This window comes from Boeremia exigua (genome assembly GCF_020726555.1).
Source record: "Boeremia exigua strain MPI-SDFR-AT-0100 chromosome Unknown C7974scaffold_8, whole genome shotgun sequence".
Taxonomy (NCBI): domain Eukaryota; kingdom Fungi; phylum Ascomycota; class Dothideomycetes; order Pleosporales; family Didymellaceae; genus Boeremia; species Boeremia exigua.
This window is the reverse complement of record NW_025763525.1, coordinates 425,181-448,253: the sequence shown is the minus strand read 5'-3', so window position 1 is coordinate 448,253 and position 23,073 is coordinate 425,181. Positions and strand designations below refer to the sequence as shown.

Sequence of the window (23,073 nt, the reverse complement as noted above, 5' to 3'; positions counted from 1 at the left end):
GGGTATGAGCACTGGAACGAATGTGATCAAGTAATGCAGTGGTCGATAACAAGTGGTAGCGAGTGGATTAGCGATAGTACACACAGGGTCGAGGGTCAGGCAAACCGCCTGATGAATATGCTGCAATCCAAAAATTCGTTACAACGGGCAAGCACTGGAAGATAAAGCAGATGTCGGGCAGAGCGACTATGCTGCAGACCTAAACTAGCGACACGCTGAACTCGACTATGGGCCCAGATCAAAACCCAAGAACAGCACTGTGGCGGCCACTAGGTCCTGTAGAGACGAGTTACCAGAAGCTTATCGAGATTGTGGATCACTGAGACTTCGGCGTGGGCGCAAGCGAGAGCTGAAAGGTTCCGTGGTAGATCAACACCACTGTGGGCCCAAAGCACACAAGCTGGACCGCCTGGACACCCTGTCGAGGAAATTCCTGGTTAGCGAGGCTGGTCCGTTCCGTGAGGATGCGATCAACGAACCAGACTCCGGGTGAGGCTAGCCCCGACAGGCAATCTCAGCGGCGGATTGACAACATGGTGATGCGGCTGCATCTGTCAGCCCGAACATTGTTACGAAGTGTAATTTAGGGGCGCAGCTAAAGCAGCTGGCTGTTCTGAGCAACTTGGTTCATACGTGGTCGACCAGGTTGTAGTGGCGCGTTGTGGTGTTCCGGGTGGCTGCCACTGGTCAAACCAGAGCTCGGCAGTAGTCTGCTCCATGACAGGCTCTCACCCCTGACTAGAGCCTGACTAGGGGTCGCTCTCCCGTTAGATAGCCCTAATCTGTATTAATAGCAGAGTTTTCGGCCTTCCGCAAGGTACGCGAAATCTCAAATCGATAGTCTCATTCACTTGAAGCCATCAGCGACGTCGCAGATGTGCAGTCGCGCAACACCGGCGGAGAGCCTGCGTCGATGTCGACGGTGAAGCTCGAACCTCGAGAGTGGGTGATTCTGCGCAGCCTCGTGCAGCCCTGCGTTCTAGGCGCGTGCTGACAAGTATTGGCACTGCAGATACGGCGGCTGCAGCTCTTTGAGGATTGGGGGCTCCCGTGTTTGGTGCGATAAGAGTTACACTGCGTCAGTGCGGTAGGGGCGCCGCTTTGGGTTCCACTAGTGCCCCAACGTCGACAACGATGGGCTAGCGTCGACAGTCGTGTCATGAAATCGTCCTCGCCATGCTGGTTGAACGCTGTATATGGTAAGACTGTTTAGAATATGTATATATTGGAACCTGAGCCCCACCCAGGCCTGCGATAGCATGCTGAAGCGAACGCCCTCCACGTGCGCCTCCGCCTTGCCGAGAGCTGAACCTGTATGAAAAGAGGGCCTGTGGCTCAGGCCCATACTTTGGCAGCTTCAGAGTACGGTCCGCCTCGCGCTGTCCCACTCCTTGGTGGGCAGCGTTCGAAGTTCAAACTTTTTGAATTGAGGCAGCCAGGCGTCAGACGGAGTGTGGCCCGTATTCCCAGCTGCATGTGCGGGATGCGTGTTGAGTCGAGCTGCAGCTAAGAAAAGACAGGGTTGGAAACAAGCTTGTGCAAAGATAGCATATCTCAATGCCAGCAGCTACTGCAGGTAGGGATTGTGTAGATTGAGGCCTAGTCGCCAAGCCTGGACTGGTCAGTCCCAACACATGTATTGCTGTATCGAATTCGACGTACCTGTAGCTTACTAGTGTGTCCACCCGGTGGTTGCTAGAACTGAAGCTTCTCAACTGTACCTTTTCGCCGTTTTCGATCTCTTTGGCGTCGCTATCGCCCCACTCCAATGGCACGTCCGAGTCTGCATCGGCATATACGAGCACATTGAAGGTGCAGTTTCCGTCGAGCATGGGCAGAAAAGTTACCGAGGCCGTGATCTGTCGAAAAACGGACTGGATCTCAGCTTGAATCTCAGCCTCAGATTTCTCTTCTGGAACTTCGGCTGCCCTTGGCACTAAATGTTAGCGCGCGGTGAGTCTCTTTGTTCTCGGGGAATACTTACTCTGGAACCGAGTTTTCGTTTTCCTGGTCGACAGCAGTATTTGACGGCTTGGTCTTTGCGTTCTTCCCGAAAATCTGGACCTGCAATCGTTAAAGCCGACGATCAGTGATCAGCCTTGCGCCCAACTCACATCGAATTGCCATCGCTCGACGTGCTCGCCGGTCTCTTTGCTGGTGATGACGATCACGAGCTTGGTGATCTTGCCGCCATACATCCACTCTTTGAGCTGCGACATGATCTTCTTGATGTACGCCTTGACCTGGTCATCGGCGGTCACTGCGTGCGTCAGCGGTGGTGCAGACGAGCGGGACGGCGCACAAACCCATCATAGTCAGCCCATACTTCTTGACCCTGGCTGGTGTCAGAGGTGCCACAGCCGGCAAAAGGTGTGTGGCGGACTTACGCGGTGAAGTCTTCGGCGGGATAGACACCGCGCTGGAACCTGCAGGGGTAAGTCACGGTCTGGCTGGAGGTCTGGCTGGATCTGGCCTGTCTTACAAGATGGTGTTGATGGAGTATTCGAACTGGGTAAGGTGAGTCGTGCGGGGTTTTGCATCATGTAGGCCAACTCACGAATTCGTTGACGGTCTTGGACGAGCCCTTCAGCGCAAGCTTGTGCACCTTGGACTCGTCGCTTTTGGCCGACTTGGACTTGGAGGCCGACTTGGACGTAGACTTTGAGGCCGACTTTGAAGAGGATTTTGAGGCTGATGCAGACTTGGCTGTGGAGGAGCTGGTCTTGGTCGACCTCGTGGTGCGTGGCTCAGACATGTTGGCGGTGGGCTCAATGGCGGGGTGTTGGCGGCGGTTGAGGCTGTTGAGGCTGTTGATGGCGAGGCTGTCAACGCAACTCTGGCCGAGGCTGCAGGCGTCAACGCACACAACACGGCGTATGCGTGCAACGAAGCGCCAAAGCGTGCAGGCGAGCGTCAGACACGTGAGGCCAATGCTGCAGACGGATGCGGCGTAGTGGTGTGTGGGGACGTGAGCGGCTCCTGCTGGAGCTGCTGCAGTTGCGGGACGGGCGTTGATTAGATAAGGCGGCTCTGCACATTTTCCAGACGACGACGACGCAGTCCATCGCCGCAGCCACCGAGCCCCTCCATGCCCACCCATGCGACTATGCGTCCGGACCGCGAGCAGCCTCCTGCAAGGCTGGCGGGCGCAGGCGCGTCGCCCGCTCGTCCACGGCGTCCCGCGCCCACGCCCGTCACTCGCCCATGTCCTTGAGCTCCCCTTCGCCGCCCGGGGCTACGCGCAGGCCTTCCGCGCGCAGACCGAGCTCGAGAAGCGCATTGCCGCCATCCCCATCGAGCGCTACCGCAACTTCTGCATCGTTGCCCACGTCGACCATGGCAAGAGCACGCTCTCGGACCGGCTGCTGGAGCTCACGGGCACCATCCAGCCCGGCGGCAACAAGCAGATCCTCGACCGCCTGGACGTCGAGCGCGAGCGCGGCATCACCGTCAAGGCGCAAACGTGTACGATGCTCTATAACCACGGCGGCGACGACTACCTGCTGCACCTCGTCGACACCCCCGGCCACGTCGACTTCCGTGCCGAAGTCTCGCGCAGTTACGCCTCGTGCGGCGGTGCGCTGCTGCTGGTCGATGCCAGCCAGGGCGTGCAGGCCCAGACGGTCGCCAACTTCTTCCTGGCCTTCTCGCAGGGCCTGACGCTGGTGCCTGTGCTGAACAAGGTCGACCTGCCACACGCCGACTCGCCACGCGTGCTCGAGCAGATGCAGGAGACGTTCGAGCTGGATCCCGCCGACGCCGTGCTGGTGTCTGCGAAGACGGGCCTTAACGTCGCTGCCCTGTTGCCCACCGTCATCGAAAAGATACCCGCCCCTGTCGGCGATCTGAGCAAGCCGCTGCGCCTGCTGCTGGTCGACTCGTGGTACGACGTCTACAAGGGCGTCATCCTGCTTGTACGTGTCTTCGACGGCGAGGTGCGCCCTGGCGACACGGTACGCTCGTTTGCCACCGGTCTGAAGTACATCGTTGGTGAGGTCGGCATCATGTACCCGGACCAGACGCCGCAGACCGTCCTGAAGGCCGGCCAGGTCGGCTACATCCACTTCAACCCGGGCATGAAGCGCTCACAGGAAGCCAAAGTCGGCGACACCTACACCACCGTTGGCTCCGAGAAGCTGGTCGAGCCCTACCCCGGCTTCGAGGAGCCCAAGTCCATGGTCTTCGTCGCCGCCTTCCCTACTGATCAAGACAATCACGAGCATCTTGAGGACTCGATCAACCAGATCATTCTCAACGACCGCTCCGTCACCCTGCAGAAGGAGTCATCTGACGCTCTCGGCGCAGGCTGGCGTCTGGGCTTCCTCGGCACCCTGCACTGCTCCGTTTTCGAAGACCGCCTGCGCCAGGAGCACGGCGCCAACATCATCATCACGCCACCCTCCGTCCCCTTCAAAGTTATGTGGCGCGATGGCACGGAAAGCATAATCACAAACCCCAACGACTTCCCCGATGCCGACGAATTCCACTTCAAAGTGCAAGAAGTCCACGAGCCCTACGTCCTGGCCACCATCACGCTCCCGCAGGAATACCTCGGCGACGTCATCAAATTGTGCGAGTCCAACCGCGGCATCCAGAAAGAACTCACCTTCTTCACCGCCACCCAAGTGATCCTCAAATACGACCTCCCCCTGTCCCACCTCGTCGACGACTTCTTCGGAAAACTCAAAGGCAGCACGAAAGGCTACGCTTCCCTCGATTACGAAGACGCCGGCTTCCACCGCTCCTCCATCACCAAGCTCAACCTGCTCGTCAACTCTCAGCCCGTCGACGCCGTCTCCCGCGTCCTGCACACCAGCCAGGTGGACCGCGTGGGCCGCAACTGGGTCGAGAAATTCAAGACCCACGTCGAGCGGCAGATGTTTGAGGTGGTGATCCAGGCCGCCGCAGGCAGACGTATTGTGGCTCGCGCGACCATCAAGCCCTTCCGCAAGGACGTGTTGGCGAAGCTGCACGCGAGTGATTTGTCACGCAGGAGGAAGTTGCTCGAGAAGCAGAAGGAGGGCCGCAAGAAGCTCAGGGCGGTCGGGAATGTGGTTGTCGAGCAGGAGGCGTTCCAGAAGTTTTTGGCCAAGTGAGTGGGCGGAGACGATAGGTGTATATATGTATAACATGGTTGTAGTGTATAGATGAATGAATCAGCAAAGCCTGGTCCTTTTACTCAATGTGCTTCCTCGTGCCATGTCAAATCGACACATTATGCACATGTCTGGCGAGACTACAACTACTGTGCACCTTGGGAAAGAGGTGGTGTAAGTCTGCCCCATGCTTCCACTCAGGGCCATGCTCGTGGTAGTAGCATGCCAAGCTACAGCGATGGTGAGCGGCTCCAACGATAACAGAGTTCCTCAAAACTACAGTCGTTCACGACAGCACCATGTCAGATGTGAGCCATCTCTTCCGCGGAACGCTACCACCTCACTTCAAGAGGCTCATGCGATTATGAGCACCACCGCTCATCCGACACTCAAAAAGGACACCTAGCGCGTACTGCAGAGACAGTAGTACGAGGCACTTGATTGAAGCACAACATACCAACACAGTACTAAAAGACTAACTTCCCCTAGCCACTCTGTTAAACTTTAACTTGTTATAGTAAATTACGGGTACGTGTAGTAGTCTATTAGTTCTGCCTCTGCATCAGACCTACTGCAACAACGAGCTAGACACGCCATTGCAAATCTCCTGGGCTAAGGAATTCCAACAGAAGGCGGCATCTAGTGTTCCTGTCTATTTGCATTTCGTACCTAGGCTCCCACGCCGTAGAGGCGCTCGCTATAAGGCTGCATCATGCATGGAAAGATGCAGTTGCTTGTGTACCTACTGTAGAGGTATGTTGTGCAGGCGTTTGGACGTATTGCTTATATGCAATGTGTGTTTCTGCGATGATGCAATCTAGATGTTCGGATCAGTCCTGCACGAGGAAGTAACAGATCTGCTCTTGCCTCTACCTCCAACGTACCTCACCCCTAACAGACCCTAGACAACGTGTCAAATCTTTACAAGCTGCGAGATTGACTCGTTGCACACGTATTTGAAAATCCCTAAGCATATCAGATTTCAACATTTTCCTACATGCTGTCTCAGATCTATCAAGTCTGCGGCACAGTACGGTACTAGCTCTTCTAGTTTAGAAGATTGTTGTGAGCATGAGCTGTAAGAAATACCGTCAGTCCTTCAGAATCCTAGGAGCATAACACACGAAGCCCATCGCCAATCGAGCAACGAAAAGTGCAGTCTCGGAAGCAGTACAACGCCTGCCGCAACGCTGCCTCGCCTCGGCCCACTTCCCACTATCTTCACATGCCCGCCGCGGCGGTTCTCAGCAGCAGCTCCGCTGTCAAGAGTCAAGGTCTGTCCGTCAAAGCCAGTCTGTCAAGACTCAAAAGTAAAGCCCCGTCTCGCCGTCTCGCCGTTTCGCCGCAACACGCCAATCGCAATACCACCCCTTGCTAGCCGCATCGCACTCGTCGGCTCAGTGGCCCGGAGCGCGCTGCGGCGGTGCCGATCGCTTGGAAATGTTTTCTTCGGTTTATCGATTGTGTTGGGTTAATTCACCTACTTCGTACCTGTTCGGCGTGCGCAAGGCGGAAGGCCCGCAGGCTGCTGTCAACGGCCAAGCCAACAGTTGAGTTGCGTATCTCTCAACTCAGCTCGTGACAGCCTCATGCTCAGCTCACGCTCAGCTTTCGCAAAGCAACGGCTGGGATAGGGACATCGGATGCGTCGACAGGTCGCGAAGATTGGGATCCCAGCCGAGGTCGCTTCCGATTGGCTGGCCACATCGTCCACCAGCCAGACACGCGCAGTAGGTCATCGCCGAGTGGGTTCGACCGCCGCGAACCAGAGTTCGGCTTGGGATCGCGCGTGCAGAATCGCCTACGTACAGACTCTGCGGGGGCCATCCGGCGTCGTGCAACGCGAGCTGTGTTTGCTTTTGAGCGCCTCAACTCAGTCTCAACTACACATGTCAAGTGTGTACAGTCATCTACATAGGTAGGTGGACTGCGTTGAAGACGAAGCGGCGAGAACGTGCAAACGACGGATCGTTAAACTTTGAGTCCACTCTCGTATATCGCCGCTAACCTCCCATGACATCAGCATGCCAGCTGAGCCGTCTCGGCCAGCGCTCCGCACCCCGGTACCTGACATCTTGAACCCGCGTTTTACTGTTCCGGGCCTGGCGGACGTCGGTTGCCCGTTGCTGCCAGATGGCGAGATGGGTCATGACGTTAGCCCGAAGGCTCTGTTGGAGCGCGAAGCTGGGGAACCGTGGATAGGTTCACATTAACGGCTGGGTTTGATAAGCGTGGTGGGCGCCGCGGAGTAGCCGTTGATGGGTTTGCGCTTTTCTCTGTTGTTGCTGCGTTGTTTGAAGCACTGTACACGATGCAGAGGTATCTTGGTCTGAGGGGCGGACGCCTTGCTGCTGTTATCAGTGGTGTTTGTGGATTGTGCTTCTTGTAGGTCGTTCATGCATGCGTCGTGGGCGCGACTTTGGGCGGAGCTAGGTGACTGACAGTTGACAGGTGCTTCGGTTATGCACAGGGTGTTTTAGGCGGACTTTTGACTGTGCCTCAGTTCCTCGAGCGATTTCCGCAGGTCGATACTTTGGATCCGGCACAGGCGTCGTTTCACAGTTCGTGGGTGACTGGTATGTTCAGTACATTGTAGCTGTGCATTGTATCTCACTGACAAATATAGGTCTTGCTGTGGGATCATGGAATCTCGGATGTCTGGCCTCTGCCCTCTTGTGTATCGTGGTCAGCGATTCTCTCGGTCGCAGACGGACACTGCTTGTCGGTATTACAATATGGACGATCGGCGAGATCATCCAGACTTCTTCATATAGCTTTACACAGTTCATTGTAGGACGAGCCATTGCCGGCTTTGGTATGCATCCCCTAGAAGTGTTGAGGTAGATCACTGACACAGACACAGGCAATGGGTTCACCACAGCCACGGCTCCAGCGTACCAGGCAGAATGTGTCAAGTCACATCGGAAGGGAACAATCTTGATGATCAGCGCTGGAGCTTTCGTCGCAGCAGGTTATGCGTTGTCATACTGGCTCACCTTCGCCTTTGCTTACGTTGATTCTTCGGCAGCATGGCGCGTCCCGATAGCGTTCCAGATCATTTTCTCCCTACCTGCCATCGCGCTGCTGTTCTTCCTACCGGAGAGTCCCCGCTGGCTCATTCTAACAGGCCGAGAGCAAGAGGCGCTGAACGTCCTCGCTGCCCTCAACGATGCCGACATCGATGATTTCGAGATCAAGGACGAGTTCTTGCAAATCAAGGACGCCATTCTGATCATGGCTCAAGGAACAACAGCAAGCATGTTCTCGAATAAGGAGCGCCGAGGCTTCCACCGTGTCGTTCTTGCGTACTTCGTCCAGGTTTTTCAACAAGGGACTGGTATCAACCTCGTCCTGCAGTACCTGAGTTGGATCTTCTTCACCCGCATGTCCTACTCGGGATGGCTGTCACGTCTGCTAGCTGGCCTTTCTGCGACGACCTACTTCCTTGCCAGTTTTGTCGCCGTTGTTGGTATCGACCGCTTCTGGGGTCGTAGGTCACTGATGATGTTTGGCGCTTCTGGCATGAGCGGCTGCATGGTCCTCATCACGATCATGCAGTACCTCTGGACTGAGCAGGATCTTGCTGGTGCCAGAGTTGCCAGCACCGTCTTCCTTTTTGCCTTCTCTATGTTCTTCGCTATTGGATGGCAAGGAATGGCCTGGCTCTACCAAGTCGAGATCGTTCCTCTGAGAATCCGTGGGCCGGCAAACGCGCTGAGCACAAGCGCCAACTGGATGTTCAACTTCATGTGAGTAACCTTGGATACTTCAAGTCCGACGCTGACAGTCAGTAGCCTCGTCTTTGTCACGCCTGTCGCCTTCAACAACATCGGCTATCGCACGTGGATCATCCTTGCTGTTACTAACTTCGCTATCATCCCCGCCATCTACTTCTTCTACCCAGAGACGGCCTTCCGCTCCCTCGAAGAAATTGACGTTATCTTTGCACTTGCCGAGGACGAACCCGGCAATTCATGGTTCAACGTGGTGAGGATCAGCCAGAACGAGCCGCTGTGGTTCGGGAAGCGCGGCGAGAAGCGCATGGATTTCCAGTACCAGAACAGCTCCTGGCATCGCAGGGTCATGGGCAGCAGTGGCAGCAGTGGAAACGGGACTGGGAGCGACAGCAACCAAATTATGAGCGAGAAGGATCAAGAAACAGAGGACTTCAATCGCTCCCTGCAACCGCCAGAAGCCGGCGTAGGCACCGTCGTCTCCAACTGCTACTCGGACCAGAACACTCCCTACCGCCCCGCAAGCCCCGAATCCCCCATTGACCCTCGCCTCTCTACTCCCGCCTCCCCAACCTCAACCATGGCCAACCAAAAACTGCGCCGTAAGCACAGCCGCACATACCACAAGGACTCCCTCAGCAGCGAGCCCACCCTAATCCACCACGACTCCCACGAATCCGCCCACAAACACACCAGAGAATCATGGTACCAGAGCAAAGACTCCCTCGCATCCGACACCAGCGCCTTCCACGACCCCTTAACCGCACCACCCGTCCCCACCATCCCCCACCCCCGCTCCCGCAGCAACTCCTCTTCGCCCCCGTCCCGCCCTGGCTCCCGCAGCCGTGGCCGCCACTCGCGCCCCACCACCGCGGACACGCAGCGCAGTTTCCTCGACGACGCGTCGGAGCACCACGCGTTCACGGCGGATGAGCGCATCGATGCGCAGTCCCTGGCGTCGGTGAATTATCCCGGCAGGCTGGATTCTGAGCCGAGGCGCGAGGCGAGGGGCAGGGAGTATTTGCCCGAGGAGTTGGTGGGGGATCTGAGAGATGGGAGTGTGGAGCGGAATCTGGAGAGGAGTGTGAGTGCGAGACGGAGGTTTGCTGCAAGGGATGCTGGGAGGGCGTTTTAGTTGGTCGACAGGAAGGGGTTGTTTGTAGTGGCGTTTGGAGTTGGATCAGCGCAGCGCCGTTGGGTATGGCGTTGTATGTATACAGTTGGGGGATATCGTATGGACACTTTTTGTCGTCGAAATCAGAATATCCACAAAATTCTTACGTCTTGTGGTTGTTTCAGCGACAGCAAGAGACCACCTGACAGTCTCACGTTGCTACCAAGTGCCAACCTCATACTCCCCGCCTCTCCCTCTGCGCCCCCCAAGTTTCACACCAAGCACCAACATCCCACAAAACCCTGAGGCTAACAGCCATCAGGACCACCCACTCACACCGCTCTCCTATGAACCCCATCTAGCACGCGCGAGTCCGGTGTCACTTACCCATCGATAGTCTGTACCCGAGACCGGTACACCGGGCGTGCTAGCGGTGCCTGAGACAGGATCACAAACGAGCACAGCTCACTTATGGCGCTTCAGTTGATGACGGTGCGGCTGGGGTGTCTGTTCGTGGTGTGGGTTTTGTGTTGTGGTGTCGTGGTTGTGGTCACGGTTTTATTTGAGGTTTTGTGTGCGGTTCTAGAGTGTGGATTGAGGGGGTGTTGACGGGGGGAGTACATGGGAATTCTGGATTATGGGGGTGAGCGCAGGATTGTGCTGTATTAGACGTGCTCGTCTAGGTAGCGAGGGTAAAGGGGGTGGGGCTGCTTCATTGCGTGAATGATGAGGTGGTGTTGACCAGTCACGTGATTGGCCCTGTTGTGTATCGGTGTCGCACCTGAACTGGCAGGAGACGAGATATTGCGAAAACGATGTCTGTGTTGGTTGCAGTGCACGGGGTGTTGTGGGAGCTCCACCTGGGCAACTATCCACGAGCAACGTGCGTTGGACTGCCGAAGACCAGCAGCGCATCTACATACTATGCACATATGATCTTAAAATTTGCTTCATGAGTTTTCTGACCGACGCACACCCCGACACCATCTTCTTGTGGCCATCACAGCCCCTCCACGGAGGAAGCCGATTTCACATGTGGCTGTGCAACAACAAACGATAGCTCAGATTTGACGGCAGAATCGAATCAGGCTCGCCAGTAGATCAAATATACGAGGCTCTGCAGCCGCTGACAGGGGGTACGAGCTGAAACTTTGCTCGTCAGAGCCCTGGCCGTGTCTAGTGCGTGTCATGTGGTAGGTCGGGCGGTTAGGAAATTGGACGACACAGAGGATGGGGAAAGGGTTTGAATGATCACCCCGAACTCGAGATCTAGATCGGGCAAGCGAGGGCCCACGGTGATTGCCGCTGCGCTGGTTGATAATGAGGGCTGCAGACGACAATTTGCAATAGTTTGCAGCTTCGCGAATCCCGTCGCACACGTAACGGTTGCGATGGTGTTGTTGACGACCTGATCCAGATTGATGGTACGATGATGACATCGCACAGGACCAGCCTTTGTTGCGCGTGTCACTCAAGACGCTACGCTGATCGACACAGACCACTTGGCAGGAATTGAAGCCTTGTTTTCAGCCAGGACAATCCAAGTCCTGAGATGGGCGAAAGGGAGCCATTTCAATGCCTCTTTCGCACAGTAACGTCATGCATCCCCTCTTTTGAGGTGATCAACGTTGAATGCGTGCTCCTAATGCTGTGTGCACGCATGTTGGACGGCACTTTCGTTACCGTAATGCGGGAGAGTGCCGTGACCCCTGAACCTACGAATCAATGCCTTGCTTTTCGCAAGCCTCTGTGTCCAACGCGACCGATCATCGTGTGCGGGAGGCTGGCGAGCGCAGGATCAAGATCGCGACGGCTGGTGGTCCACGACGACTTCATCCGTACAGGAGCTGCACGATTGCACAGCCCCATCGACGGGCATCCCGAGATGCAGAGCGCTCACCTGCCAGAGAAGATTGCGCCTCAACTGAGGCTGGTGTGTGTGAAGAAGCGCTCTGTGAGGGTCTGGATTGTTGGAATACTGAAGGGAAGCTGAGGCCGCATTGGCCAATCGCGCATTGGCGGGCGATCGCACTTGCCCATGTTCGAACCACTGGGCCGATTAGAGCAGGGGCCCCACGTCATTAGGGACTACCTACTTGTACAATAGCTCCCGCATCCTGTTTAATTGCGTTGCGACGACGACCTCTTCATTTTTCTAATCGCACAGTCCCCTGTGTGGTAACAGCACCTCCATCGTCCTCGAGGGCGCAGACAGCTGCCTATACGCCCATCATGTCGTCTACTGTGAGTAAACAATGACTCGGCATGTGATTACACGCTAATTGCGTCGCAACAGGGCGGTCAAACTGGCGAAGCCAGAGATGCGTCGAACAGTTTGTCATCCTTCCTGTCGACGCTGGTACCCGTCGCAATCCTCGGTGGTGCCTTTGTCGCGGCATTCTTCATCTTCCGCAAGTCCTTCCGCCGAGTGTATGCGCCCAGGACGTACCTCAACCATTTGGGGGAACAGCGACAAACTCCAGCCCCAAGTCCAGGATTTTTTGGATGGATCAAGGACTTCAAAAACCTCAAGGATGAGTACATCCTAGACCACCAGTCGATCGACGGCTATCTGTTTGTGCGCTTCTTCAAGATGATGATTGTTGTGAGTTTCTTGGGTGCCTGCATCACCTGGCCTGTTCTGTTCCCGGTGAACGCAACTGGCGGCCTTGGAAAGCAGCAATTCGACATGCTCTCTATGAGCAACGTGAACAGCGAGGGTGTCAACGGCAACCGCTACTACGCCCACGCGTGTATCTCGGCCATCTTCCTTAGTAAGTCTTCGTACAGCAGGTGGAGAGTGGACCCGGCTAACAGAACGCAGGCATGGTCATGGCAATTATCGCCCGTGAATCGTTCTACACCGTGAACCTTCGCCAGGCTTATCGTAGATCACCGTGGGGCGCCAGTCGCCTGTCTGCGCGCACCATTCTGTTCACCAATGTGCCGAAGACTCTCTCTCAGAGCGCCTTGTTCGAGATGTTTCCTGGTGTCAAGCACGCTTGGGTCGCCTCCAATACCAAGGAGCTTGAGGACCTTGTCGAGGACCGTGACAAGACCGCCATCAAATTCGAAGCGGGCGAGGTCAAGCTTTTGACCGATGCAAACAAGAACAGAATGAAGGCTGAGAAGAACAAGAAGCACTTCGTCAACGAGAACGCACAGGATGGTACCAAGTGGCTCAACCCCAAGGACCGCCCGACCCACAAGCTCAAATTCCTAATTGGCAAGAAAGTCGACACCATTGAGTACGGCCGCCAGCACCTGGCTGAACTCATTCCTAAGATTACTGCCGAGCAGGATAAGCACTGGAATGGTCAGGGTGAGCTCGTCGGTGCAGTTTTCATCGAATTCGATACCCAAAGGCGCGCCCAGGATGCATGGCAGATGATGCAGAGCCGCAAGAACAAGCCCAACTCCAAGATGGACGCCCGTCAGCTCGGTGTCATGCCCCAGGAAGTCGTCTGGCAGAACCTCAAGATTGGCAAGTCTCAGCACTATGCCCGTTGGGCTGTGGCTACCGCTATCATTGCCGTGATGATCATCTTCTTCGCCATCCCTGTCGCTTTTGTCGGTTTGATCTCCAACATCAACTACTTGGCCGAGCGCTTCACATGGTTGGAATGGATCCTAAAGATTCCCAAGGTAATCCTAGGTGTTGTTACTGGTCTGTTGCCCACGGTCATGCTGGCTGTACTGATGGCTTTGGTCCCTATCTTCTGCCGCGTCATGGCCAAACTGGCCGGTTACGTCACCTGGAGCCAGATCGAGCTGAAGACCCAGAGCTGGTACTTTGTCTTCCAGGTCGTCCAGGTCTTCCTTGTCGCGACCCTGTCCAGCGCCATCACCTCTGTCATCAACGATGTTCTCAACAACCCCGGCATCGTCCTGAAACTGCTCGCAGAGAACCTGCCCAAAGCCTCCAACTTCTACATCAGCTATTTCGTCTTGTTGGGAATTTCCTCGGCTGCTGGTACCCTCCTCAACATCGGTGGCTTCGTTGTCGTCATTCTTCTGGGCCGCATCCTTCCCGGAAAGACACCTCGCAAGGTCTTCGACCAGCTGACCAAGCTTTCTGCTCCTGCATGGGGATCTGAATTCCCCAAGTGGTGCAACTTGGGTGTGATCGCCATTACTTACTCCGGTATTGCCCCACTAATCATGGGTTTCGCCACGGTTGGTTTCACCCTTGTCTACATTGCCTACCGCTACAACTTCCTCTACGTGTACGAGACCAACATCGACACCAAGGGCGAGGCATACCAGAAGGCTTTGAAGCAGCTTCTCACTGGTGTATTCCTCTCTGAGATCTGTCTCATCGGTCTGTTCGCCATTTCCACTGCGGACAACACTTACGTGGCGGGTCCCCTCGCCATCATGTGTGTGATGCTGTTAATCACCATCATCTTCACTGTGACTCTAGGAACGGCTTTGAAGCACGAGGAAGCACGCTTGGCATACACCGACCCCACACCACACAACGGCAATGTCGAGGATGGACACCGTGACGAGAGCCGTGAGAAGACCGACTCCGCACCGCTGAATGGCACTACGACCCATGCGCCCAAGGCGTCGCGTATTCCTGGCTTCCTCAGGAAGATCATCAACCCTGAGCGCAACTCACTCAACACTCTCTACGGCACGCTAGACCAGTACTATCACACCCCCCAGGAGCCACTGCCGGTCGAAATTCAGAAGCGTGCCTTCTTCAACCCTGCTGTCACCGCACCCACACCAGTCATTTGGATCGTTCGCGACGACATGGGCATCAGCGAGCGTGAGATTAGGGATACGAAGAAGGCCTGCCCTGAGCTTCAGATGACAGACGAGCAAGCCCAGTTCGATGAGAAGGGCAAGGTCTACTGGAAGGGTGTTGATGACGGCCGTGCCAGAGAGGCTCCTGTCTTCGACGAGCGCATCCTATACTAATCGTAGGCGCTCGCTCAAAGTGCCCTTTTCTACGACACGCCCTCACCGCATGTGCCATACTAAAGTTGGAGTTTGATGATACCCTGCCCTCGAGGATACCCATTCCTTGACCCCAATTGCTATACCACCTCGTTTCTTTTCTCTTTGAACGTTTCTCATTTACGCTGCGTGTTTACGAGGAATGCAGTACTGTTGGCTTCTACGGACAAGCAACAGCGAAGCAGAGATATCCAGGTTTGCCCTTACCACATACTAGTTATAATACAAACATGCAAGCCAAGCAATGTCCACCTCCAGTTCAATATTTTTGCTTCGTTTCGTCAGGTTCCCACACCTTTTTTCTATTCGCCTCGATCATCACATCGATCACGATGCTTAACTTCACAAGGCTGGAGGCACGGGCCACTGTACATCCAGTACGCTTCATGCAGACGATCAAAACACCCAAACACGGCAACTAAACCCAGGGCCCCTCTTCATGACCGCTTTTCTCAGCATTCTCGTCTTTCAGTGGCTTAGGCAGCTGGTGCACTCACGAAACCTTTTTACTGTGAGGTCGTCGTGACATCATGCATCAAGCTCCATTCTTATTTCATCATCGCAACATCCCGCTAAGAAAATATGCATCATCGCGACGATGAGAGCGTTATAAACCCCATGTACTTCGCTCAGCATCTCTGTACCAATAAACCCTCTTCCCGGTTCAAGAAAATTCCTCTCGAGACCTTCTATCCTCCCAAATCACGACCTCTTACCCATAACCATGTCTGCCGAATACAAGGGCCAGAACCCCATCGACATCGCGAAGCAGGCTGAGCAGAACCTCAACTCTCATTCGAATGTCCACGGCACAGATCCCAACACTGTAAACCCCAACCGCGGTCCTGGTGCCAGCGACTCGGGTATGTTCTCTGGTATCAAACTCTTCAAACAACCCGCTAACCAAGCGTAGCCATCGATTCTGGGATCGACGAGTCCGCAGTCAACAAGTTCCCCGGTGCCACCGTCACAGTAGGCTCTGGCGCATCAGGCGGCGGCAACAACCGCGACATTCCTCTGTCCGAGGGTGGCGATATCAACCCCGCGACCGGGCAGCTGTACAAGGCTGGTGACTTCGAGAAGGGTGTTGGCGCACCTGAGACCAGGGATGCGAGCTATGCAAAGAACCACGGTGGTGAGCCTGACGCGAACGCGCCTGTGAGGCAAAAGTAGAGCTGGCAAGGCTGGCGTGGATGGAACGATACCTATACACGGATGATGCAGCATTGCGCTGAGTCCGATGATTTAATGAATGAACAACGTTAAACCAAGGATACCTACAACTCGCTCGTGGCTGGCGGCCCGTGTCTAATTTGGCGACATGCAAGTGCGATTCCGCTCAAACATGCTCATACGAAGCTCTAGAGTGATACTTACGAAACAGGCTCGTACCCGAACATTATAAGCAGAGCTGCTGCTCCGGTGCAACGAGTTCCGTCTGCTGTCTTTAACTCACGCAGTCACTGAGTCGTGATGCAGTATCGTATCGCCGATCAAAATAGGTAACATCTCTTCGTTCCGAGGCACGCATTGCTTGAGGATACAGTGCGCTGTTCACCGTAAAGTCTTCCAGCGCACATACGCGGCATTTACATTTCCCAGGAGACAATGTACTCTCGTCGTCATTACAGTTGAGAAACGAAGCGGCACATCTTGCCGGACGCTTGGGCCACACCAGTCTTTTTAGCCGGGCGGCACGACGAAACCCTCGCCCAGCGTCACGCTGAGCGTTTATGCGAGACACGACGCCACGGGCCCGCCATGCATGTTAGCGAAACGAAATGAATGAACGACTCGAGGTTTTGTTATGTAACCCTGACAAGACGGATATACTGCGACAACGAGGCACGATCTGCATTGGAGACCACAAAGACACCGGTATGTAGCCGCCACTGACAGCCACAGCATGACAGAGATGTATCGATTGTTTGATGGGCGTGTTTGAAACACATGTGCCAAGTCGGGGCCCACTGCAGGTACACGATCAAACGGAAAAACAGCTCCACCAGCCGCCGGCCCTCGCCCAGGACTAACTCCTGTGAGCTCCACCGCTTCTAGAATCGAAGTCATGATCGAGGTCCACAGAAACATAGGAGAGCAGATGAGGCGCATCATATTTGCGCCTCAATTTTACCACCATATGAAGGATCCGTGTGCAATTTAGATGCAGAGCGGCAAAGAAAGAGGCACCCAACATGAATCAGCCGCCGGCATGACAATGATGGCATTGACAGCGCATGATGTTTCTGTAGACGCCTACGACAGCCGAGCGGAAATCTGCCTTCCAGGCTGTTCCTGAGGTTTCACGTTTCTCGTCATCTCGAACCCGATTCGACTGCTCCGGACTGTGGACGGAGGAGGTCCAGGAACATGCATCCAAGCGAAATCCAAGCAATCTCCCAGAGAACACCAACTGGACTTTTTCTGGGTCGTAGGATCCCGCCTGCCCTGATTCGATATTCTGCGGCAGCTAAGCGGTGCCACATTACCGCATTGGACACTAGTGCACGTTGAAGGTAGATGACATGAGCTTGGCGCAGGCGGGCCGGGGTAGGCATGCGAGATGTCATGGCCACACCGTGTCTGAGAAGACGATGTTTGCCGAATATGCGGCTGCGTATAAGAGACTCACGGCTCCCATCTGGAGAAAGGCAAGCTTGACGCTCACACTCTTTCACACGCTCTTTAGCATACGCTCACTTTCGACGACTATCCATTCGAACATTGTTCAGTTTTCATTCTTTGACTATACCACTTTCTCAAACCAACCAACCAACCAACCAACCAACCAACACTATCAAAATGAAGTACTCTTACGCTTTCGCTCTGGCCGCTGCCCAGATGGTTTCCGCCCACACCACCTTCCAGGCTTTCATCGTTGACGGCAAGGAGGTCGGTCTTGATGCTATCCGCAAGCCTTCCAACGGCAACAACCCCATCCTCGATGTCACATCCACTGCCATGAACTGCAACGGTGGTACCGAGGCCGCTGCCACCTTCGAGGTTGCCTCCGGCTCCGAGCTCACCTTCCAGTGGCACCACAACGTATGTCATCAGTGACCCACTATCAAACCAATACTAACACTGCTCAGACTGGCGCTCCTACCGGTAACGACCCGGATGAGCCCATCGCTGCCTCCCACAAGGGTCCCGTCATGGTCTACATTGCCCCCGCCGCCTCCAACGGTGAGGGTGCCGTCTGGACCAAGATCGCCGAGGCTGGTCTTGATGGCGGCAAGTGGGCCGTTGACACCTTCATTGCCAACAAGGGTCAGCACAGCGTCACTCTCCCCGACCTCGAGGCCGGCGAGTACCTCATCCGCCCCGAGATGATCGGTCTCCACGAGGGTAACCGCCAGGGCGGTGCTCAGTTCTACAACGGCTGTGGTCAGATCAAGGTCACCGGCTCCGGCTCGGTCGCCCTCCCCACCGCCGGCACCGACATGACCAAGGCCTACTCCGCCACCGACCCCGGTGTCCTATTCGACATGTACTCCGGCAAGACCACCTACCCCATCCCCGGCCCCGCTGTCTTCAGCGCTGGCTCCGGCTCCGGCTCTGCCCCCGCCCCCTCCGCGACCGCGTCCGCGTCCGCCACCTCCCCGGCCGCCACCTCCGCTGCTGCCACCAGCGCCGCCGCGTCTGCCCCGGCTGCCACCTCCGCCGCCGCCGAGGCCACCCCCACCGCTGAGGCCACCCCCACCGAGGAGGCCAGCACCCCCGCCCCCACCGCCGGCTCCGGCTCGTCCACCACCCTGCCCGAGGAGTTCACTCTCCCCGAGTTCATTGCCTGGCTCAAGGCCACCGCCGGTGCCTCCTCCAAGGCCCGCCGCCACGCGCGCTCTTTCTTCTAAGCGCGTCGCTCCCGCGCACTTCTGACTTGTCATCTGCATAGCCAGGCGCCTCGTTTGCATCTTCATTGGTTGCTTTGTGGAGAGGGTACGGCAAGGTCTCGAATCAAGCTCGCCTCTTCTTCTTCTCTTGTGGCTACTGAGTAGCATTACCTTTTTGTACATATAGAATATGACGAATGGATTTCTGAAAGCTACGATTTCGTACTGTGTTGGGTGTTTGTGATGTGTTGATTGTGGTGAGTGGTAGTGCTTGATGTGTTACGGGCGGCTGAGGGGCGGGATAATAATCTCCGTTTGAGTATCAGGATGCTTGTGGGCAATTTGAGGCCCCTGGCATATCATGGTAAGTGGAAATGAATCAGCGCCCAACGAGACTTGCTCTGACAAGTCCAGTACGCAGAAACCAGATCCACTAACAATCTAGGATACACTACTAGCCAGCAGTGCCTGACAGAAAGCCCAGACTCCTCACCACGCCACTACACCTCCACACCAGTCACGTGCCCACGACCTCAACACTACCCCGTCCGTCTTCGTATGTACATACGCATCTCCGACCGCCATTTCGCGCCCAGAGCCTCCCAGGATATTCAACCATCACTCAGCACCCACCCTACCATCATACTCCGCCCACCGCGCCTCATTACCACCACACAACCACAACCACCCTCAACTCCACCCCCGACCCCGCCCATACAACCCCGATATCTACACACCTACATGCATTCAGAAACGCACCCACGACGTTACCGCCAAGCTTTCCAACAAGGTTTCCCGCGCACACCCGCGCGAGCCGGCGTCGGTTATTGTATCCAGACCCCGGTCGGTGTAGGTGTGTCTGAACCTTATTTTGGATGTACAGTAGGTCAGTTAGACGGCTTGAGGGGTTGAGGCACGGCGAGCGAGGGGTTGAGGCATGGTGAGTCGTGGGGATGGGCCGCAGCGAGATACATATGTGGATACAGCACAGCAAGTGAGGTTCTGAGCCACAGCGAGACTCGTGGATGAGCCACGCCGGCGTGACGTCGCGCAGCCAAGTCTCCGAGCTCGCCGCTCGGCACGTTGCGGCGCGGCGCGGCGCGACGCGGTCGAATCCGCAGACTACATGTTGTGAGGTACCTGCGTTCCGGAGCGGCCGATGGGCGAGCGGCTTCTGGCGGTGACGGCGATGCCGATGGAGGGGCACGCAGAGGAGGAGAGTCACGCAGCGCGCGCCCCAGTGCTTGGTGTGAGTATGCGCGCTTGTGTACAGCGTTCGCAGATAGACAGCGACAAGACCAACGGCAGCGACAGCGACAGCGACAAGACCAACGACAGCGAGACAGCCGTGGACAGCGAGACAGCCGTGGACAGCGAGACAGCCGTGGAGAGAGAGACGGGCTTCTGTGTGAAGCACTGCTGCAAGGCGAAGCGACATATCCAGCCGCACCGGGACGACTGCGGGATGCGAGATACGAGATGCGAGATGCGAGATACGTCGGCCACACCACGGGGACCTATCGCCTAGAGCCTGTAACCTAACATCCATTCAGAACTCAGATCCTAGAGCCCAGATCCTGGAGCCCAGATCCTAGATCCCAATATCGAGATCCTAGACCCCAGTATCGAGATCCCGAATCCCAGCGCCAACGCGCTCGTCTGCTAGGAAACGCATTGCGCGCGTCGTCTGTTCTGCGGGACTACATAAAGCTTATAAGATGGGAGGTTCGGCAGGAAAGTAGGTATGTAGGTTGATAGATAGGTAGGCAGGCAGGTGAGTAGGTAGGTAAGTAGGTAAGTAGGCAGGTAGACACGCAAGTGAATAGGTAAGTAAATAGACACGCAGCCAAGTAGGCACACAGCCAAGTAGACTCGCAAGTAAATAGACACGCAAGTAAATGGATAAGCAGGTAAGTAGGTAGGCGGTTAAGTAGACACGCAAGTAGGTAAGTAGGTAAGTAGGCAGGTAGACACACAAGTAAAAAGACTCGCAAGTAACCAGGTCAGTAGGCAAACAGACAAGCAGATAGACAGACAAGCACACGCCCCGGAGCGCTGGATTACTTCCGCGTCCTCTGCCACCCAGATACCCCAGATACCCCAACGTCCCAGCACCCCAGCAAAACAAAGCGGCCCGGCACGCGAGGTAGAGTGTACAGCACCTAGCACCTAGCACCTAGCACCTAGTCAGGGCAGGCAGGCGGGTTACCATGGCGCAGCTGTCATGTCCTGGCCGTCATGCACTGAGGGCGAAGCGTACAAGATGTTGTAGGGGCGAGATACCAAGAAGACACGACACGACACAACGCGACAGACGAACGTAGACGGGACAGCACGGCACGAGACAAGCCAGACAAGAAACCCCCAGAGGCGGCATTCACCCACTATCACGTACCAAACTACAAAAAGAATACTCGTTCTATCGCTCGCCTTGCACCGCAAATTCCCCTCTCGAGCACTCACTCCACATACTGCAAATCCCCCGTTCAACCCTCCGAGTTGATATCTGTCTACCGCCCCCGCCCATCCAAACCCTGCAAATCGCGCTCCAAATCCCCCCACTGACCCTGCTGCTGAAACGCCTCCTGCGGACGAGGATCCTCATACCCCTTGCGCTCGCCAAACTCCGGAATCGGAACCTGGGTCGCGCCCTGTTGCGCGCCCTGGCCCGCACTCGGCTGGACCCTGACGAGGTGGCGGAAGCGATTCACCTCATCGAGGATCATGCGCTTCATGTCGGGAATCTCCTCGACGACCTCGAACTGGAAGTCGAAGGTGGTGGGGCAGGCGGGCTCGTCGGACGCGTCGTGCCAGATCTGCAGGTAGCGGTGCGATAGGGCGGCTTCGACGGTGATGCGGGAGGAGGGGTCGAAGGCGAGCAGGCGGTCGAGCAGGTCGAGGGCGTCCGGGTTGGCGGCGCGGAAGAGCGATTGGAAGGAGATTTTCTGCATGCGGGGGAGGTTGCGGACGTAGTCTTGGGCGCGGGGCGAGCCGATGCGCGAGAGCGTTTCTTCGTTGGGCGTGCCCAGGTAGTGCAGGATTTGGTTGAGCTGGTCGACGTAGTCGCGGCCTTTGAAGAAGGGCTTGCCGCCCAGCAGCTCGGCGAGGATGCAGCCGACGGACCAGACGTCGACTGGGGGTGTTAGAGGTGGTTACAAGTGGAGTTGGAGGGGAGATGGTCTGCTTACTCGCTTTTGTGTAGCTCTGGAAGCTCAGCATGATCTCAGGCGCGCGGTACCAGCGCGTGGCGACGTACTCGGTCATGTAGCCGGCGTTCTCCTCGGGGTCCATGGAGAAGCCGCGGGCCAGGCCAAAGTCGCAGATCTTGAGCTCGCAGTCGGCGTTGACCAGCAGGTTGCCCGGCTTGAGGTCGCGGTGCAGCACGTTGGCCGAGTGGATGTACTTGAGCCCGCACAGGATCTGGTAGATGAAGGACTGGAAGTGGGCGTCGGTCAGCGGCTGGCCGGAGCGGATAATGGCAGCCAGATCGCACTCCATCAGCTCCTCGTACAGGTAGCACTCGTTGAAGTTGTCCGGGCGCGGGATGTCCATGTCGTACAGGCAGGTGATGTTGCGGTGGCCGCGGAAGTGCTGCAGCAGCTTGATCTCGCGCAGGGCGCGCTTGGCCAGGATCTTCTTGCTGAAGACGTTGGTGACCTTTTTGATGGCGACGCCCTCGCCCGTCTGGTTGTTGGTGGCGGCGCTGGCGGGTCAGCTGGCGTCAGATGGTTCAGCAGCGCAGCGGGCTTACCACACGATGCCGTAGGCGCCCTGGCCGAGCTCCTTGGTCACATTGTAGCGCTCGTCGACGACAAACTCCTGGTTGAACACCTTGAACACCTTGCGGTTGGCGAGGTCCGACATGGCGGGCGGTCGTCGAAGCGCGGGCGGTGGTGGGGCACGCAGTCGCAGGTGGTGGTGGGTGGTGGGCGGTGGCGGGGCACGCAAGTCGCAGGTCGCAGTCGCAGGTGGTCGTGGCGGGGCTCGCAGTCGCAGGTAGTCGTCGAAGCGCGGGCGGTGGTCGCGGTCGTCGAAACGCGGTCTGGGACAGCGGCAGCGGAGCGTCTGCGTTGCACTGGCGGCGGGCGGGAGATATACAGTCGAAGTGGATGGCAGGCAGACAGGCTGCAGAGGCGGGGCACGCGAAACACGCCCGCAGCAAGCTCCGTAGACGCTGCAGCGCCCGTCCCCACAGCCAAACAGCTGCGCGGCACCGCCGCCGCCCGTGCATGAGCGCGCAGCCTTTCTTCACCGTACCGCGCCGCCCGACCAACGCGCCCGTCGCCTGCAATCCGCGCCCGAACTGGCGGTCGCAGCAAAGGCCGGCC

The 23,073-nt window shown here is 56.6% G+C and overlaps 10 protein-coding genes across 10 annotated transcripts; 6 read left to right on the top strand and 4 right to left on the bottom strand.

The window, feature by feature from the left end:
* Positions 1-1,380: 1,380 nt before the first annotated feature.
* C7974DRAFT_212249 (HORMA domain-containing protein) lies at positions 1,381-2,973 on the bottom strand. Its single transcript, XM_046136994.1, has 8 exons — positions 2,558-2,973; positions 2,483-2,508; positions 2,388-2,426; positions 2,307-2,335; positions 2,115-2,260; positions 1,985-2,064; positions 1,663-1,929; positions 1,381-1,612 (listed from the first exon to the last, which is right to left on the bottom strand). The coding sequence occupies exons 1-8, from the start codon at positions 2,753-2,755 to the stop codon at positions 1,600-1,602; spliced, it is 798 nt and encodes a 265-aa protein (XP_045995247.1). The 5' UTR covers positions 2,756-2,973; the 3' UTR covers positions 1,381-1,599.
* An 86-nt stretch (positions 2,974-3,059) lies between these two features.
* On the top strand, positions 3,060-5,178 carry C7974DRAFT_397265 (translation factor GUF1, mitochondrial). The gene has a single exon (XM_046142174.1). The coding sequence runs from the start codon at positions 3,099-3,101 to the stop codon at positions 5,094-5,096; it is 1,998 nt and encodes a 665-aa protein (XP_045995246.1). The 5' UTR covers positions 3,060-3,098; the 3' UTR covers positions 5,097-5,178.
* A 58-nt stretch (positions 5,179-5,236) lies between these two features.
* On the top strand, positions 5,237-5,662 carry C7974DRAFT_397264 (uncharacterized protein). Its single transcript, XM_046142173.1, has one exon. It carries the CDS (start codon positions 5,284-5,286, stop codon positions 5,500-5,502), a length of 219 nt encoding a protein of 72 aa, XP_045995245.1. The 5' UTR covers positions 5,237-5,283; the 3' UTR covers positions 5,503-5,662.
* A 1,745-nt stretch (positions 5,663-7,407) lies between these two features.
* C7974DRAFT_434989 (uncharacterized protein) lies at positions 7,408-9,965 on the top strand (the record flags this gene model as incomplete). Its single annotated transcript, XM_046145029.1, has 5 exons — positions 7,408-7,481; positions 7,548-7,672; positions 7,723-7,911; positions 7,960-8,845; positions 8,891-9,965. The coding sequence occupies 5 exons, from the start codon at positions 7,408-7,410 to the stop codon at positions 9,963-9,965; spliced, it is 2,349 nt and encodes a 782-aa protein (XP_045995244.1).
* Positions 9,966-12,057: 2,092 nt separating this feature from the next.
* Positions 12,058-15,008, top strand: C7974DRAFT_212210 (uncharacterized protein). The gene is made up of 3 exons (XM_046136992.1): positions 12,058-12,188; positions 12,241-12,718; positions 12,769-15,008. The coding sequence occupies exons 1-3, from the start codon at positions 12,177-12,179 to the stop codon at positions 14,871-14,873; spliced, it is 2,595 nt and encodes an 864-aa protein (XP_045995243.1). The 5' UTR covers positions 12,058-12,176; the 3' UTR covers positions 14,874-15,008.
* Positions 15,009-15,485: 477 nt separating this feature from the next.
* On the top strand, positions 15,486-16,188 carry C7974DRAFT_212212 (uncharacterized protein). The gene is made up of 2 exons (XM_046136993.1): positions 15,486-15,775; positions 15,826-16,188. Exons 1-2 carry the CDS (start codon positions 15,637-15,639, stop codon positions 16,083-16,085), a joined length of 399 nt encoding a protein of 132 aa, XP_045995242.1. The 5' UTR covers positions 15,486-15,636; the 3' UTR covers positions 16,086-16,188.
* A 420-nt stretch (positions 16,189-16,608) lies between these two features.
* Positions 16,609-17,232, bottom strand: C7974DRAFT_212192 (uncharacterized protein). The gene has a single exon (XM_046136990.1). It carries the CDS (start codon positions 17,025-17,027, stop codon positions 16,644-16,646), a length of 384 nt encoding a protein of 127 aa, XP_045995241.1. The 5' UTR covers positions 17,028-17,232; the 3' UTR covers positions 16,609-16,643.
* A 366-nt stretch (positions 17,233-17,598) lies between these two features.
* On the top strand, positions 17,599-19,088 carry C7974DRAFT_212196 (endoglucanase B). Its single transcript, XM_046136991.1, has 2 exons — positions 17,599-17,957; positions 18,005-19,088. Exons 1-2 carry the CDS (start codon positions 17,715-17,717, stop codon positions 18,764-18,766), a joined length of 1,005 nt encoding a protein of 334 aa, XP_045995240.1. The 5' UTR covers positions 17,599-17,714; the 3' UTR covers positions 18,767-19,088.
* Positions 19,088-20,380, bottom strand: C7974DRAFT_212189 (uncharacterized protein). The gene has a single exon (XM_046136989.1). The coding sequence runs from the start codon at positions 20,292-20,294 to the stop codon at positions 19,410-19,412; it is 885 nt and encodes a 294-aa protein (XP_045995239.1). The 5' UTR covers positions 20,295-20,380; the 3' UTR covers positions 19,088-19,409.
* An 875-nt stretch (positions 20,381-21,255) lies between these two features.
* Positions 21,256-22,609, bottom strand: C7974DRAFT_434986 (SLT2-like MAP kinase protein; the record flags this gene model as incomplete). Its single annotated transcript, XM_046145028.1, has 3 exons — positions 21,256-21,878; positions 21,934-22,448; positions 22,497-22,609. The coding sequence occupies 3 exons, from the start codon at positions 22,607-22,609 to the stop codon at positions 21,256-21,258; spliced, it is 1,251 nt and encodes a 416-aa protein (XP_045995238.1).
* Between the last annotated feature and the right edge of the window lie 464 nt (positions 22,610-23,073).